The sequence below is a fragment of the Zonotrichia leucophrys genome, chromosome 5 (genome assembly GCF_028769735.1).
Source record: "Zonotrichia leucophrys gambelii isolate GWCS_2022_RI chromosome 5, RI_Zleu_2.0, whole genome shotgun sequence".
Classification (NCBI taxonomy): Eukaryota; Metazoa; Chordata; class Aves; order Passeriformes; family Passerellidae; genus Zonotrichia; species Zonotrichia leucophrys.
Genome location: NC_088175.1, coordinates 19,114,654 through 19,131,974, shown reverse-complemented (window position 1 = coordinate 19,131,974; position 17,321 = coordinate 19,114,654). Strand labels below are relative to the sequence as shown.

The window sequence follows — 17,321 nt, the reverse complement described above, 5'->3', positions numbered from 1 at the left end:
TGCTCCAGCCTCCTGAGTAAATGATCCTATCCAAGTGACTGCTTTCTGGGCAAGACCAGTATCACAGCAGCCTCTCTTCTCTTTGTCATTTGTTTCCTTGAATTGACAGAAAATGCCTGAAAACAAGTATGCCATTTAGAAGTTTATGAAGTTTATCCGAGAGGAAAGCTGAAGGAAAGGAGGGAAAAAGGAATTTTATTCTAAATGAAATTAAGTGAATTTGTTTGTATGAACACTCACCAAACAACCATTAACTGAACTCTACTGCTAAACTGCTTGCAGTGTTTTTGTCCAATGCATTTTATTTATGTAATATATTTTCAAAAGCTTGGTTTCTAAAGGGAATTAGTGTCAGCAAAACACATTCCACAGGAAGCCAGAAATCATGCAAGTAAGGCCATCTTCATAGCCTGAGCCTAATCTTATCTACTGGAAAGATAACCAAGGGCTATAGCTCAGGTTTATAAGCCTTTATGTAGCATTTCAAAATCCAGGATGATTTTGTTTTTATCACTTAACTCCTCCATTTGCAGGTAGAAACCATTGTTTTTGGCTAGTCTCTATATTGCTTTGCAGATTAGGACATGGGCTACTTGAAGGGTGCCCTTTTCTGTCAGTTGGGTGTCCATTTTATCTCTTCCTGGGGCATGATTCCCAGGAAGGTCATTCCATGACTGTATAGCTGTCATATTCAGAACTTGGGAGTAAAGGCCACTGTTGTCTTTGGGGTGAGTTCCTTTGGCCAAAGGTGGAGCAGTGTGGAAGGATGTACCAACCCGTGTGGATTTATGCAGTTGCAGAGTTTTTCCTGATCCCAAGCCACAGGTTAGAGTTAGACTTCTTCAGCAGAATGTGTGAAAGAGGGAAGCAAGGCAAAAATGTGCACAGGAGTGGGCAGTAGAGAGTAGTGGGGAACATTCTTGCACCAGTCTGTTCAGCTTCTGAGCTCCCAGAGCAAACTTCTCTGTCAGTTAGGATTTTTAAGTCTGCTTTATGGAGACCAAGTCGAAAACCAAAATCGTTTTTACTCACAGGAGTAAAGCTTTGCTAAAAGTCAGAGCTGATTGTCAAGCAATTCAGGATCTGTGTAAGAACACTCCACATAACAACATACTCTCCACCCAGGCATTGACAGCTGTGTGCACAGGTGACAAGGGAACACAGTTTGAAATACCTGGAAGAAAATTTGAGAATGGTTGAGAATTTGTCTTGGGGAAGACTCACCTAGTAATAATCCTATTCAGGTGTTCCTGTTCTTTCCTCTAAGGATGAGGATCTTCTTAAAGTTTAGCAACATGTTCAAAAGGACATAATTAAACCTGTAACATTATAGCAGCAAGCCCCTTATGGAATTCTTTTTCTTTCTGTACAGAACACAGATTCAACTGCTTAATTCCAAATTTGTTTGAAGAAACCATTAAGCCAATGCAATTCAAGACTCTTAACATTGTGTCTTTTGCTAACTTAAAAATAATGATGGATTGGATGTCCTTTTCCTAAATTGTGTGTTTTATTTCTTTTTTCCATTTCCTGGGAGCATTACAGAAGTATGTAGTGTAGATAAAAAATGTTTCTAGCATCATCTTTGTGCTTTTCATCGATGCAAATTCCATCTATCTTGAAAAGCATTGTACATTTTTACTTTTTACTTTTGGATATATGTAAATCAATAGGAATGAAACCAAAGTTGAGCCTATCTGTCTGAATCCATAGATTTTTCCTGTATTTTATATGTCCTTTTGTACTCACTTTGCATGCATGCATAAAATAATTGTATAAAGAATGCTGATGAGGCATTTATTGAGAGAATTTATTTGTTAAGGGACAGATTTTCTAGAAGTATTTGAAGAACCAAGGAATAATGAAGGTCATCTACTGCGGTTTTCAAAAATTTCTAAGGAAGAAATTGAAATCTGTGAGAATGGGGAGTGAGCCCTTAAGAGGCTTTGTAAAGCATTCCAAAAGGTGTGTGTCTGTCCTTGCACATTTGGACCTTCAGCACTACCACAGAATGGCCTGTCCACCTTATCGTTCTTCTGTCTGATCTAAAATATGAACTCAAATGCTTTCTTCGTAAATTACTTATTTAGTTGCTTCATGAGATGCAAATTCAGCGAGTGTCCTTGCTTACATCTCAGGAGAAAGTGCAGTGTTGCACATTTAGCTTATACTATGAGGACTCTTCACAAGCAAAAAGGCAAATCTCACTAGAACGTTGGAATTGGTTAGAATTTGTCTTAGAATACAATAAAATGTGCTGCTTTCAGTTAAGTAAAATTTGGTGAAATTACACAAAGTAACAGAAGTTGGTTTTTTCATGTCTTCCATATTTTGAATAAAACCCTGCAAACACTGAGACTAGTTCCCATTCTTCTGGTTAAATTACCTTTGATCTTGAGGTATAAAACTATTACTGCAGTTTTCCACATTAAAATGCTCAGTCTCCAGAGGGAGGTGCCTGCAGTGTCCCGCTGGGCTGGGCACAAAGCCTTATCAACAAGGGCTGGCTCTGCCACCCTCACCCCTCACAGGTAGCACCTCACTGGCACAAACAACCTTTTTAGCTGCCTTTTATTACTCACAAAGAAAATGTTGCTTGGTGTGAGTTGGGATGACAGAGTTGGGCCTTTGGTGAACAAAGAGTCCAGGATTATCATTCCAAAAAGCCCCCTGAGGCCTGTATCAAGAGTTATTAACCACTGATTCAGCACATAGCATTATTTTGTAGGCTTAAGTGGGATTTCAGTGGTATATTGGGTCTTGTGTCTGTGTAGGGGTAAATTTTGCCCTCTGTTATTTTATCTTATAAATAGCTGCTACCATTTCTCTTTTACGTTTTTACTTAAATCTCTTTTGAAGCACAATATCTTAATTCACTGCTACCTTTTTTTTCCTCCTGATAAAGAATAAATAAATTTGAAAATTCACATATGACTGAAACAAAAGGCAAATAAGCTCTGCATGGTGTGTATTTGGGGAGGAATACCTCATTTTGATGATTTCAGTCATCATTCGTTTGAAAAGCAGAAACTATGATTGTTAAGCCTCATTATTTTCAATGAAGCCTGACAGTTTCAAGGTTAAACAGAAGACAGCTACTTTCATCCCAGTGGTATTTCTCTTCAAACATGGGCAGCTCTTCACTGACTTGTTCTGCTGTGGTGTGCAGTGCCAGTGCTTGGTCACAGAGTGGTGCACATCTAAACCCAGTTGTAGGACAGTGTGTTGGCTGTGACATCCAACTTGTTTTTCCCCAAAAGGAGCCTCAATTACTGAAGTCATTCTCCCCCCCCCCACCCCCTGCCTTGTATAAGCCACACAATATTTCTTTTTAACTGAACAGTGATTTAAATAAGCCATGATCTCAGATTTTACAGGTTTTATGCTGTCTCCCAGAAAAACAATTTTCAACCCAAGCCTTCTGTTTGTCCAAACAGTTTGAAATGTTTCTCCAGTGCTTTTATGTCTCTGAAGTACATTAGAGAGGGTGCTAGTGTGAAAGAGACCTCCAGCAAGAGTTAAAATGTCTGAGAAAGCTGCTGTGCTTCTGAATACACATGCTAGTGAAAGAGAACTAATTGCCATTGCTTTCTGAAATTGCACATGGACTGACAGCAGATCTAACTGGAAAACTTCTCAATAAGAGAGGCTGACAAAACTGACTGATCAGTAACTGAGTTAAAATCCAGAAAACATTGATGTATCTGTGTGAGAAAACTTACAGAAGCAAATAACTTGTGAAATCCTCGACTTTATACCTGAATGGACTGACAGCACTGAGATATGGCTGTTTGGGTGCTGCCTCTACAAAGACAAAGTGCAGTAGATGTTATTTTACAAAGCCAGGGGGAAATGCACTAGTTGGTTAAGAAGGAGAAGTGACTATTGGAAAACTGAAGGGAGAGGAGCAGTTTTTTAGCATTTGCTACCTAAGCAGCAGCTTTTTACCTGTGCATTCATTCCCTCAGAGACCCTGTGTAAGAGCTAGAATGAGCTGAACTTTCCACATACTTTTCCTGCTGTCTGATGATTACATTTGGGTGGTGAATTCTTAATCTCATTTCAGGAATTAAGTCACCTGGTGAGTACAATGAAAGGTGTAGCTTCATCGTGCTTGGTGGTTCCTGGAAAACAAGTGTGTTTCAATACGTACCAAGCACATTAGTCATGACTTGTGGCAATTAATCCATGTTGACTAGTTTACGTGCACTGAAGTTACTAATGCATTCATGAGATAAAATGCATTTTGCAATTTTGATAAAGCTGTGTTATTTTTATTTCCTATCTGCATTTCTCATGTTGTATAATATTTTTTTAATTGTCTTTCAAGATAAGAAAAAAATGGTTAACTTTGTAACAATGAATACATCTATTTGAACCTACAGCTCTGTTTATCCATTGTGGAAGCTGTGTGTATTATATTCTGGACGTGGCTCTGAAAGTGCTCTGCTACACACTGTCTGCTTTTATACAGATAGTTTATTTGTGGGAGAGTTTTCATTGAAGGATACCATAAAATACAGACAGATTGAAAAAATAGTTTGAATACATGATTTCTGGAATGCTGAAGATAAATGTGTGTAGATACAAAATGATGAACAAATTTAGTCCTTTGCCTTTGTCTACATACTTTAACAAAAGAAAGATCAAATTAAGCCAGTGAGATTGAACATGTTTATAGTGCCTGTGCCTTAAATCTAAGAGGATTGGGCAGCTCTCTGTCCTACTTACTTAGACTGTTAATTTTTCTGTAGTTGTATTGACACAAGAATCATGCAGGCCACCTTAAAAATATCATCATCATCCACATCCTTATAAACTTAGCTTGTTGAGTATTTTGAGGAAGTTTTTACATATCAGCTTTTAGGCATAAATTTATGAACTGAACAGCAAAAGTATCTGTTGGATAATAGGCAAGATATTATTTAAGGGGAAAAAATAGTTAAGTGCTGCATTTAACAAGAGCATGGACAGCTCATATTTTTTAAAGTATAAAAATTAATTGTCCTGCTTACACCAAAGTGTATATTGTACCACAGGATTGCTGCACAGGGTTTTGTATAAATGCCATACAGGGACCTCAGATACTTCATGCACTACAAAGGAAAAGTGAGTTGATATATATCACTGGCTGCAGATGGGTTGGGTTGTAGGTTAAAAAGTTTTTCACAAGTTGTCTGCATTTTCCCTTAATGTCTGTCTTTTACAGTAGTGCTTTGTTTCTGAGCGTGACCACCACCAGGACAGCTTGGTTCAGTGCAAACACTGTCTCTTTCAGCCAGAACATTCCTAACATTAGCTTCCTTTTTTTTTCTCTCCTCTCCCTCTCCCCTGCCCCCTCTCAGGTTGGAAAGGCTGGTGGACGTCCTGAGGAAGAAGATTGGAGCAGGGACCATTAGGACCGTGATCTGATTGAAAGCTGTAGTCTAAGGAAGCTTTCACATCTGGTGACCAGGCTGCTTCATTCAGCACTGTGTAAACACTGAAGCCTTAACTTAGCAAACAGTTGTTAGAAGTGGGACACTCCAGCGACATTCCAAGCTGAGATAAAATCAAATCATAAATGTTTAACTACTTTGCTGCTGAGTTCTGTGATTTGTTAAAATGTTTCACTGCAAACATGTGTTTGTTTTCAACCAAATGCATTGTGGCACACTGTATTGTGAAAAATTATGTAGATGCTTATTTTAACACTCTGTCCTCTCCATGTTAGACTATAGTCTGCTGCAAGGCATAGAATTTTTAAATACTGCAGGCTTCAGGTTCAAAATGCTGCAAAGCAGTTTCAAAATTTAAATCCCTTATTTTATTTTTGAGGCTGTAAATAGTCCAGTATTTGTATGTTACATATATTAATTGATAAAGTAGGTTGACATTCAAGAAATATCTCTGGCTGGTATAGTGGATATTTTTTCCTCCTTACTCATAGCCCATTGAATTGCAGGTAGTAACTGTGGCTACATCAAAGGGCAGGATAAATGTGTACCTTTATACAACAGCTGAATAGCTTCTGCTAGTACATGGCATTTTCAGTGTACATTAAAAAGAAATTTACATTTAGGTTTCAATGGAAGTACAGCTTAAAAAAATGCAACATGAAAGCCTTGTGACATTGTACAGTATCTCAGACAGTGTATTGTTTTTAGTCACTTCTCTGTCCTTTTAAATGAGGGAAAAGCTCTCAGATTTCAGAAAACACCTTATAAATTAAAAAGTCACCTTTTCAGTGTTTGCCTCTTCTTATCCCATTCCTACAAGACTCTGATTGCCCTGCAGTGCAGGAGTATCATCCAGGTTGGGTTTGAGGCTAAACTGTCAATCCTCAGCTTTTTGTACTCATGAAGTGCCCTAGGACTAAAAGGCTGAAGCATAGAATCTTACAGGGAGGGGAGAAACCAAGGGCTGAGGAGGAAAATTTGGGGTACATTAACATTATAAACTCTAAGATACATTGGAGTTGAACTTAGAGTTTTGTTAGTGACCCAGCCATCTCCCATTGTGAACAGTCAGGCCAGTACTCTTATAATCCTGCTCAAGAAAGCAGCTGTAATCTCTGAGAACCCCAAATGCAACAGAGAATCTCAGCAGCCAGCTGGGCTTTAGTGTCTCCTCAGGAGCAGCCAACTCAGGCAAGGTGGATGTAGCTCCTGAGGCTTACACTTGTCTGCTTTGCTTTGTGTTTAATGTTGTTACACGGTTTTACTTCTTAATGCTTGCTTGTTCAGACATTGTGATGGTGCAGTCTATCTGGAGAAAATAAAATTTTAATTTTAGGTGTAGGTGTAGAGAGAAACATTTTAATGTCTGTTGTTTTCTTTCAAACACTTAAATGTTAAACCTTCTTCAACTGCAGACCTGAGCCCCTCCTAGTTTCAGTTGACCAAACCTAACCTCTTGCAGGGAGATAAGTAGCATCCCTCCAAGCCACGTTTACCCAAGTCACTTCTAGAAACTTCTGAAGTGCTCCTTTTTGACCTTTGGTCAATCCTAAGATAGCCAGTGAGTCTGGAGCCTCTCCCCCACACCTGTTCAGTGGGAAGAAATTTTAATTCTTGCAAACCAGAGGATTGCCACCCCCCAGATTCCAGCCCCTTCACTGTCTCCCGTGTGCTGTGTTCAGCTCTTTGGATGACTCAACAGCTCTTAGTCCTACTGTCCTCACTGAGCTTTGTGCACAAAGTGGATGGCAAGATCTCCTGAGCAGTCAGTGCTATTGAACCATTTCTGCTGTAAGGAGGTAGTGAGGAAGAAATAAAGACAAAAATGTAAGGACTACCATGCCGTGCTAGACCAAAGCCCAAGGACTGCCTTTGGCAATAACAAATAGAAGATGCCTAGGAAAGGGTAAAAAGTCAGGCCAGCCCTAGCAGCCACTCTCCCAGCTGGCGTCCCAGCAGTTTGTTAGTTAAAGGCTTTCTAAGCCAGAGATGGTGTCTTTGTATTTAGCAGCATTTTTTCATGACCTGTTTTTTAATCCATTAAAATTGTTTGTATCTGCTTGTTCCTCTCACAAGGTCTTATGCAGTTAATGATGCATTGAGTGAAAATATACTTCCCCTTTCTCTTATGAACTAGCTCTGTTCATTTGCTGTCACCTAGTTTTTGTATGTGAGAAATGGTGAGGAACCATTCCCTGTTCATATTTCCATGTCCCATGTGATTTTACATATTTGGCATAATTTCCCCCACTCTCTCTTTTCCAGAGAGAATCCCTAGTCTCATTTAAAGGATCTGTCCCATGTTTTTAATTGGCCTTGTCATACTAATCTGGTTTTTTTCCAGCTCTGCAGTGTTTTTACCAAGATTCTACATGTTTTGTGCCTAGTGTTCAAGATATAGACAAAATGTGACTTTAATGGTTGTCACAATGATGTTGTCTGTTTTATCTCTGTGCTGTTTGTAACCATTTTTAGCATTGGATTGCTTTATGACAAAATTATTTATTTGGTTGTAGCAAAATGACTACTCTAGATCTCCTTCCTCAGTTGTAATGTTCATTGCAGCCTGTATGAAGACAGAACTGTTTTCTGAATAACCCAGGATTTATGGGTACTGAATGTCACCAGTTGTTTTAGCATTCCCTACTGACCATGAGCTCTTATTCCATCTCTTCTCACAGCTCCTCTTTAATACTCACAGTAGCAAAGTATCAGCAGTATCTCCAAGCTGAATATGATGGTATGAAATACTGCCATCTCCAAATTAGCCCCCTCTAAGAGGTGATTTCTTAGTTAAGTTAAACATGGCCTCTGGGACAAAGATCCCTGTAAGGCAATAAGGTACCTTTTCCTTCACTGTGAGAATGAAACGTTTTTTCTTAAACATTGCTTTATTTTCACTTTGAAGTACTTATTTTTCAGTGTAAAAGTATTAGTTACTGCTTGGCAGCTTTTATGAGGAAGTTGTTTGCTACTTTGAAAATGCAAGTTTACTAAATCGGGGCTTGTGCTCCATGCATGAATGTGCTGAGTTCCTCCTCTCCCTTGGAGTGTCAAAAGCTCCTCACCTTTCCCCAAGTAATTCTGTGTCCAAGTGAATAATCTTGTGAATGCAGGCTTCCTACAGCCAGACTGTATGACCTCCAGCCTCTTGTGTCCATTGGCTTTGTTTGGGAAAGTAGGATGGGCCATGCAAAAGCCATCTAGCAGGCTTGTTGTCAGATACATCTGATTGCAGGTAATACTTGATTCAGTAAAATTAAGTTATAGTTATGCTCCATAATTTTCCTTTTGACACATTATACCCAAGGTGAAAAAATAGTTCCTGACTCTGTCTTTTGTCTTGCACCAAGCAGCCTGGATTTCAGTGATAATTTAGGTTAGGGTGTTTTGCCATAAATTGCAAGTGTGGATAAATGTATTTTATTTGTAATTAAATCAGATGTGTTGATTTTTAAAATTCAGCTGGAAATATTTTTATTCTTTGGAAAGAACCATGGGAAATTTGCTATGTTGAGAGTAGAAAGATTCAAAACCAGTTGCGTTCTCCCTCTTCCTTGCTAACAGCCTGGTGTGTGGTCTTTGGCAAATTCCTTAGTGACTGTCATTAAAGGTATGCAGTCTCTGAAGAGGTTCCTGGGCTCCTCCAGGGTGTTTGCAAAAGTATCTATGTGGTTAATGTCAAAGCACTTTCACTTCTTCACCTGCTGAAGTGAGCAGCATAAATCACATAGGTCTGGTAGCGGAGGCCCAGCCTTTAGTGCCCTCAGCAGAACTTCTGGTCCTGTTGAGCCCAGCCTAACTTTAGCCTCTCAGTGTAATGAGGGCAGCAAATCTGCTCTGGTCAGCAGGAAGAGGTGATAACGACAACATGGGTTAATGGGCTTATCATATGGATTATTCATTGAGAACTGATTGATGCCTGTGCAGAGCTCTGAAAGTGAAAAGAAGCCTGCTCCCATACAACAGACAAATGCAATTGTCACTTCTATCCTAATATATGTGAGAAAGATGAGATTGCATCCAATTATGTACCAGGAGTAGCAATTCATTTCCCTCCTGATGGAAAAACAGTTCATGATAAAAGATGGCTCACCATAGGTGCATCTTATGGTGACAGCTGTAATTACTGGTCAAATTAGGGTCCCTGCTGTCTTGAATAGAGCAGAGATATTCAGAAATATTCTTCCCCTGTGAGATTTTGTGTCTTTCTCTTGATGATCCTGCAGTACGTTATGCGTTGGGAGCCATTTCTGGTATATGCCAGGGTAAAATATGTAAATAGCATCATGTTGGCTTGGGATAAGAGCATTATTAATGCTTTTCAGCACTGTAATTATATTCCTAGTAAGCCTTCCCTAAGCCCTCACTAATTAACAATATTGTGACAAATCAACTTTAACAGAAAAGAACTGTGGACCTTTAGTATTTTAGTACTATTTTTCATGCAGCCCGCAGCTGAAAATGGTGGCATGGCTTTCTGTACTTGTGTTGAGAAAACTGCTGATACTGAAAAGTTTAAAGACAGCTCAGTCTTGTTAGTGGAGTCCTATAGCTGAATTCTGTTTTGTTCCTCTTTAAATACATTAATGGCAAAGTAAAATTCACTAGTTAATCATTAATGTTAAGGAATATTAAAACTGTTTTTATAAATAAGCTATCATGTTGAAATAGTTTGGTGATGTCAGTATGTTGTCATATGCATGTTTATTTATTTGTTTATTCCAAATCAGGAGCATTTTACAAAACTGACTTTATATATAGTCTTACCAGATGTTATAACATCTTTAATCCATGTACACAAATGAACTTACCATCTAAACGTCAGGATTTCTCTGTGCCTTTAGTTCTTTCAATTAGAATTAGGCTGTTGGTTTTGTTGAGTTTTCTTCTTCTTAACTTCTGCTGCTGAAGATTTTGCTCCCATGCAAGAATCAGATGCAAGGCACATGAAATCAGTGCTGGGCAGTTTCCCTTTCATGGGCTGACTCTTATCGCTGTAACGTTTCACATCAGGTCTGCACAACTGGACTTTCTCTGTTTGTTCTTCTCATGCATTGGTAAATAAAATGTATTCACAAGTTCAAGAAGACAAAGTAGTGTTCTCATATTAGGTCGATTATAAGTCAGCTGTTGAGCTCCAGTGTTCTAAACATTTCATTCTTCAGTTTTGTTGGGAGCCCACGTGTTCTGGGAGGCTTTTAAACAAATACTTGAAATGGTTGAAAGATTTACATTGCCAGTGCCTAGCTAAATATGTAGTCTTTAGAAAAGACATGGTTTATTTTGGCACCATTTGACAAACTCAAATATTTTAAACATTTGTTAAGTTTGAGCTTGCACATTTGAACTAAAAGTTTGCATTCCAAAATTGCATCTCAGGTTACCTGTCTCTCTCTCCTTTGTATTTTATAATCCCTTTATTAAAATAGTCTACAAAAGAAGTTGGGTACAGATTGTGGTTTTTTATTGTTAATTATAAAATATTGTCATTAAAAATCAATTTTAAGGTAACATGTACCTGGTAACTCTATTCAACTAAATGTCAGAAATACAAAGCCAGAAGTGTTTTCAGAATTTAGGGTTTTGTGTTGGTAGCCAAGACTTCATTGTAAAATTAATGGAACACAGTAATAGTGGGACCAAATCCTGCAGTGCTTTTCTCTTAGTCCTATTATATACTGTGATGAGTAAGTACTAATTTTGCTGGTGAGTGCAAAGCCAGGCAATAAAGAAAATAGACTGAAAAGCTATGAAATATAACAGCTTGAGGAAAAGGAAAAGCAGTCCTTGACTTGGTTTTCTTTTCCTTCCTTTGTCAGAAGGGAGGAGCAAGGGCAATGTTTAGTCCAACTGAAAAAAGTCAAAATGAAACAACAACAAAAAAAAAAAAAACCCATGAAAAAACCAGCCTCCAAAAGAACACCACTTTTATTTTCTTGGAAGTTTTAACCTGAAACTTGTACTGAAATGTAAAATGTTGAGAATTGATTCGTTGACATTACCATATTCTGTTCAAAACCTGCCAGTCCCTGCTCAGGAGTGCTGAGCACAGTGTTTGTCACAGCTGTGTCTGCTCTGGCGTGCTGCCCAGGCAGCTGCCAGCTGCAGAGGGTCACTCTCCTTTCTGAGAAGCCTCACCAGGGGCAGCTGGGCAGTTCCCTCATGGTGACCTTGGCCCAAAGGTCCGTGCAGTGCCACGCTGACAGAGTTCACCATGGCTGGAACAGCTTCTGAACATGATAGATGCAGATCCATTTCCATATGGCAAAACAGAAATAGAACCAATGGAATTGGTCACAACTGGTTCCCAGTGGCCATGAAAAGAAAAGGTTAGGATTGCCCTTGCAGGATACATGACATAAATTTGTGATGATTGATATGCACGCTACATGTCACACACTCTTTAAAAATATATTGGTTTCCCAAAGAATTCAAAGGACGGAAACAGTTTTATTTGTTCATTAATAAGTATTAACGGAATTTATTTCGGTAACAAACCTATAAGGAAAGTCAAAACATTAAGATGCAAAAATGAAAAGCTATTTTGGTGGTACTCTAATTTATTGTCTGAAGCCACAGGACTTTGTTCATGATTATTTGACTCACTGATGTGGTGCCCCTATTTCACAGGTATTATGGTCAAGGAGTTAAACATCTCAAAAATCAGTCTATGAGAAATGAGGCTACTGGAGTGGATGTATGTCTAAATGGATGCAGCTATCAATTTAGATGTACTCTTTAGAATCAAGATTTCACATATGTCTCAGTAAAATCAAAAAGTTTATTCATTTCCTCACTAGAAATAAAATAACAAGTTGTATGGTCTTTGTCAATACATGCTCATAGCACTAAAATCATCCCATTTGGTACTTTAATAGGGTATATGAAATTAATAGGGCTTTGTGTCTTCTACTTTAGACAGAGAATATTTTCTCTTGCCCTAACAATCTACCAGTGTTTGAAGTACAAGATAATAATTAAATTTTGAGCAGAACACCAAAAAGAATTGGGTGAAATCCAAATATGCATTTGCGGAAGCTTTCCCTGCTTCAGACCTAGAAGAGGAGAAAAGTTTGTTAAAATGAGTGGCAGAAATACTTTTCTATGCTTACATATGGAGTTTTAAAACTTCACAGAAGTCAAAGCAAGACACAGCTGTTTAATATTTGAAAGTAGATGTCTCAATAAGGTTAAAGTTGGTATGTCAGCAAAAGGCTAGGAACTTATTTGAAATTTGGGGTTTTTTTATTTTTTCACTAAATTTGTGTTTGATAGAACAAGCTACCTTGGTTCTAAATTTCAAATAAAACATTTCTAATTAACACTTACCTGGTTTGGTCGGTAGATAATCAGTATGAAAATCGCCAGTGTCCCCTCTACTTCTGTTGTCCTATTGCTAAGGTTTCCTCAATATAAACAGGACACAAAAAAGTTGTATTTAAATACTAAATATTGAGTTATATTTAGTAGGATCTGAACCCTTCCACAGTTTTCATCAGTAAATCTCAGAACACATTTGAAAGAAAATTTAATAGTATTTTGTCCCTAAGTTGGCAGAAGTGCCCAAATGAGCTTTGGCTACATGACTGGCCAGAGGTGGGGCAGCTCTGTGTAGGAAGGCAGTGGCAAACAGCTTGAGGGGCTGCAGCCTTTCCAGTGGACCAGGCTGATGACCACTAGGAATGTCTGGAAGATCTAGTCCTTGCTAATTTACAGCTCTCAGGTAAATTCATTCATTCATTCTCAGCTATCCAAGATAATCAGTTGCCACTGTATGAATAAAACCAACAAACCTGTCTCTAGCAGGGTCATTTGGTGTCATTTATTTATTCAGTAGTTGCTTTAAGACAAGTTATGAAGTCATATTGGCAACCAATTTTGGAATCTTGTAGTTCTTAACACAAATAGTATCCCTGCTGGACTGCTTGGGGAAGCAATATTTGGCTGCTGTGCCAAAAATCTGGAAAAATCTCTGGAACTGTGTACGTCTTCCATGGACTATATTGGAGACTCAACAAAACTGAATTGTATCATCCTAATTTACTTTGGGTTTTTGCTTTTGTGAATTGCAGCAATGTTCAGCTGTGCAGAAGGGAGAGTGGCTTCCTTGGAGACAAAGAGGAACCTGTGGAGTTTCAGGGCGTCTGTAGATACAAGTGGAAATGATTGGATTTCTAGGGGATCTGTCATGGGGAGTGGAGCTCAGAAAGGTTAGTGTGGTCTTAGGGCCAGACTGTTCCCACAAGGGATATCATCCCGTGGGCACAGCTGTGTTGTGTGCAGTAACTGAGCTGTAGCAGCAGCACCATGAAGGCAGGGGTGTCTCTTCTGCTGGCTAGGCTCACATTCCCCCTTCCCCACGGGTGCAGGATTCCTTGCCTGGTGCACATACACGCACTGCCAAGACAGACATCCTCACTAGGGCCTTTAGACCACCTCACTGCTTGGGCCCAGACATCTCCTGTACTATGTTTTTCCCTAATTGAACAGGTCCCCATGGAAGGCAGCCAGATGGGAATTGATCAGCCCAGCTGTGGCCAGGAGGGGCGTTGCTGTACGTGCCGGTCAAGTGGGCAAAGGGAAAGAGAGCTCAGGACAGAAAAGGAGGGAGGAAAGGTAAAGGTGACTGTGCTTTGCAAAACTTTGTAGGGTCTTGAGATTCTGTCTGGCTGTGTGGTCCCAGCAGACAGGGAACCACTGGCCTGCATTTCCACAGAGAACTGGAAGCCAGTCTTTAATACCATACCCAGGCTTGCCAACAACCAAGGCCTAACTGTGCCCAATGTCATCTCTGATTTACACAGGCAATCAAGTCTCAGCCCAAGTCATTCAGAGAATCTGCTTGTTGCACTACTTTCAGTGTTTCTGTACATGCTTGCTAGAGTGAGGAACCTATCACAGATGCAAGAACCAGGGCTGTGCTCAGCTGGCAGCTGCACCTCTGCTGGAAGAGCTGAGACTAAGTCTGGATTACCAGGTCAGGCAGTGCAGGAGAAGCAGACCCCTAGAGCTAAAAGATGGCACGTAGCCCCCACAGCCAGCTGCTGTACCTTTGGAGCTGGCTTCACAGAAATCCCTGGGTTGGGCTGCCTGGTGGCAGGCAGTAGAATCATATCTCTCAGTTTTGTGTCATTTCTGTGGGATCCTGAGTGCATTGAGACTGCTCTGGGACATGAATCAAAGCACAGAAAGAGAAGCCAGATGGGAGAGTGGCTTTTAAAATACACCCTCAATATAAAGAAAACATTGCTATAGATGCACCCTGAGTAAAGTTTGCCTCATAATTTGCTCTTCAGAGATGTCTGTCTGCCTGGCCTTTTGCACAAAACAGGGCTTGCTCCCACCTTCTGTCCCAAAGGCACTGCATATGGGACTAACTGCACCTGTTTGTAGTATTTGGAGACTGCAGTTTACTCCCCTCCTGAGAGCCTGAAGTGCAGGAGAAGCAAGGACAAAGATGCACAAACTCACCCTGCAATGTGTTAAGCAAAGGCTTGGCTAAGGGCTGTGCTGCCAATGCCCAGGGAAATGTGTGGTCAGTGAGAGGGACTGCTCAAATCTGCACAGCTGCAGCACCAAACCTTTGAGTACAGCAACGACCACCACAGCACATACTGGAATCAAGCTCAGGAAGGTTTTGCTCTTCTTTGATCTCATAATGGAGAAACTCAGCTCAATTGCTTTTCAAGCAGTTAAATGCCAGGCTTGCTCCACATTTTACCTGTCTGCTGAGGATAGTTTTATTTCCCCAAAGCTCTAACATCCACTAGAGTAAGACTCTTATAAATCTGAACTACTTGTGCCTAAAGAAAATGCACTTCATCAGTGGGTGTTTTTTTTAAATCCCACAAGATTTTTCTCAATAGTCCTACACAGCAAATCCACAACTGTCTGTTGTAACAATCTACCCTGTTTTCCAGTAATGGCATTATCCTTGTAATTTTCCATTCATTGAAATCTGGTCTGCAAATGACCAGCCTTGCATGTTACGAGGTGCTTTCTCCAGAACTTTACCCTCACACAGCCTCATTTCCTGTAGAGCCAACTCTTCAGCGACCTGCTACCTACTATCTCATTAAAAGTCTGGCTTTTTTCAGTGCTATTGACATTTTATCCTCTTAGAGCTCTTCCAAAACCACCTGCTGCAGGTGTCTGACTAGGTGCTGTGACTATTGCTTTCCCCTAGTGGTAAAGCAAGCTGAGGTCTGGCAGGCTGAACCACATATTACCCTCTTGACCCAGGATGTGTAGGAGATATACCACCACCTGTCATAGGCATGTCCTGTTCCCTCCTTCTGCCCCACCCCCCGCTTGCAAAACCTGTAAGTTATGTCTTTAGTTCCTATTCAGTTACTCTTTTACCTTAATGATTGATATACAGCACAGGTACCTAGCTAGCTGCCATGTCAATTTATGGTGATTATAATACGTCCATGTAGCATATTTCAACCCCAAAGAAAAAGCTTTTAAAAGCTTGAAAAGCTATTACACATCATAAATGTGAGAAGCACTATAGAATCAACATACAAAAAAGCAGATGGCAGGCTACTCATTTTTGACTTACTCTTGCTTTCCAGCTGCACTTGTCCTAGGAAACCAGGATAACAACCACAGCTACATCAGTTCCAGCACTCCTTGGTTTGTAACACCTGAAGTCCCAGGCCTTCAGGTAGAACTACAAATGTGTGGGGAATTACAGATCTGTGATGAAGGACTGCACAGATGATCTGTTGAACTTGTTTTCTAGTATGTCTTCTTTCAGCTTCAGACCTATGGCTCCCATTATGCTTTCTTTTCCTGAGAACTCAAAGAGCAATTTACTTCCCCAAATTCTTCCCCATTTTAGTATATGGAGATCATGAAGAGATTACCATTAATCTTCTTTTGGATAAACTGAACAGGATGAGTTTCTGATACCACTTATCGCTCAGACAGTAAGGCATTTCTAATTCTTGGACATGCAGATGCTTTCCTTGCACACAACACCCTTTTCCTGCATTCAGATGTGGTCTATATAGAGCTGATTTTTGTGTGCATTCCTGACTTCAAGGAGCGGGCTCGTTCTCTAAGCCCCAGCTTCACCCCAGGACCTTGTGCTCCTTGTCCTAGACAGCCCTTCAGAGTGTTTATTTCCATTCCTTTCTAAGAATTTCTGGATGTGGAAGAGACTAGAGAAAAAACTATCTGAGGCAGAAAACAGTAATAAAAGAGTAATACAAAAAAAAAAGGGGGGGGGAAAGGTAGTAAAATGGATTTAGGAAGCTTGTTTCAGTGAACTCTGTTTCATTAATAGTGATGCCTACATCCTGGATTTTTGTTGCTAGACCATAAATCTTGCCCAATAGGGAAAGAAATATATCCTTGTCACAACCATCTGAAAGTCAGAGTTGCTGAAGCCAGGTAGATGTCTTTTAAGGCTGCTGAAAAAAAAATCCCAAAGTGATTGTGTAGTTAATCTTGTTGGTTTAGTTGTGTTCCATGGTGATTTTAATTACACTGTAATTTGAGCTATGTCAAAGGATGGTAAGAATAGTGGCTGGGTAGAGGTTAGTGGAATGTCAATGGAAAGAAGTGAGTTGAGGGGCAGATGTGATGAGCTGGAATATTGCTGTGCTCCCAGAGTGGGGGTGAGGCTGTTCTTGGCATGAGGATGACAGGGAGGGAGCAATGCCAAGAGGCAGTTAGGGCTGGCAGGAAGGGAATGACAGTTGCTGAGTAGGAAAAGTTACACTGCACTGTTCGTGAAAAGGGGGTGAGAAACACTACACTAATGCTGGTTAAGAAAGAGGAGGTCAAAAATAGGACTCAAAGATGTGGGGAAGGATATCATAGGAACAAAATATCTGCAGAGCTGAATACCAGCACTGAGTATCCATCTTC

General features: G+C 40.0%; 1 protein-coding gene across 7 annotated transcripts in view; it reads left to right on the top strand.

Annotated features, from left to right (window-relative positions):
- Positions 1 to 10,874, top strand: part of MIPOL1 (mirror-image polydactyly 1) — a 186,286-nt gene extending 175,412 nt beyond the window's left edge. For all 7 annotated transcript variants that reach the window (XM_064714569.1, XM_064714568.1, XM_064714571.1 and 4 more), the window contains one exon: positions 5,346 to 10,874. In XM_064714569.1, the coding sequence (XP_064570639.1) occupies positions 5,346 to 5,412 (67 nt within the window). In that variant the 3' untranslated portion in view covers positions 5,413 to 10,874. The remainder of the gene's footprint in view (positions 1 to 5,345) is intronic.
- The last annotated feature ends 6,447 nt before the right edge of the window (positions 10,875 to 17,321 follow it).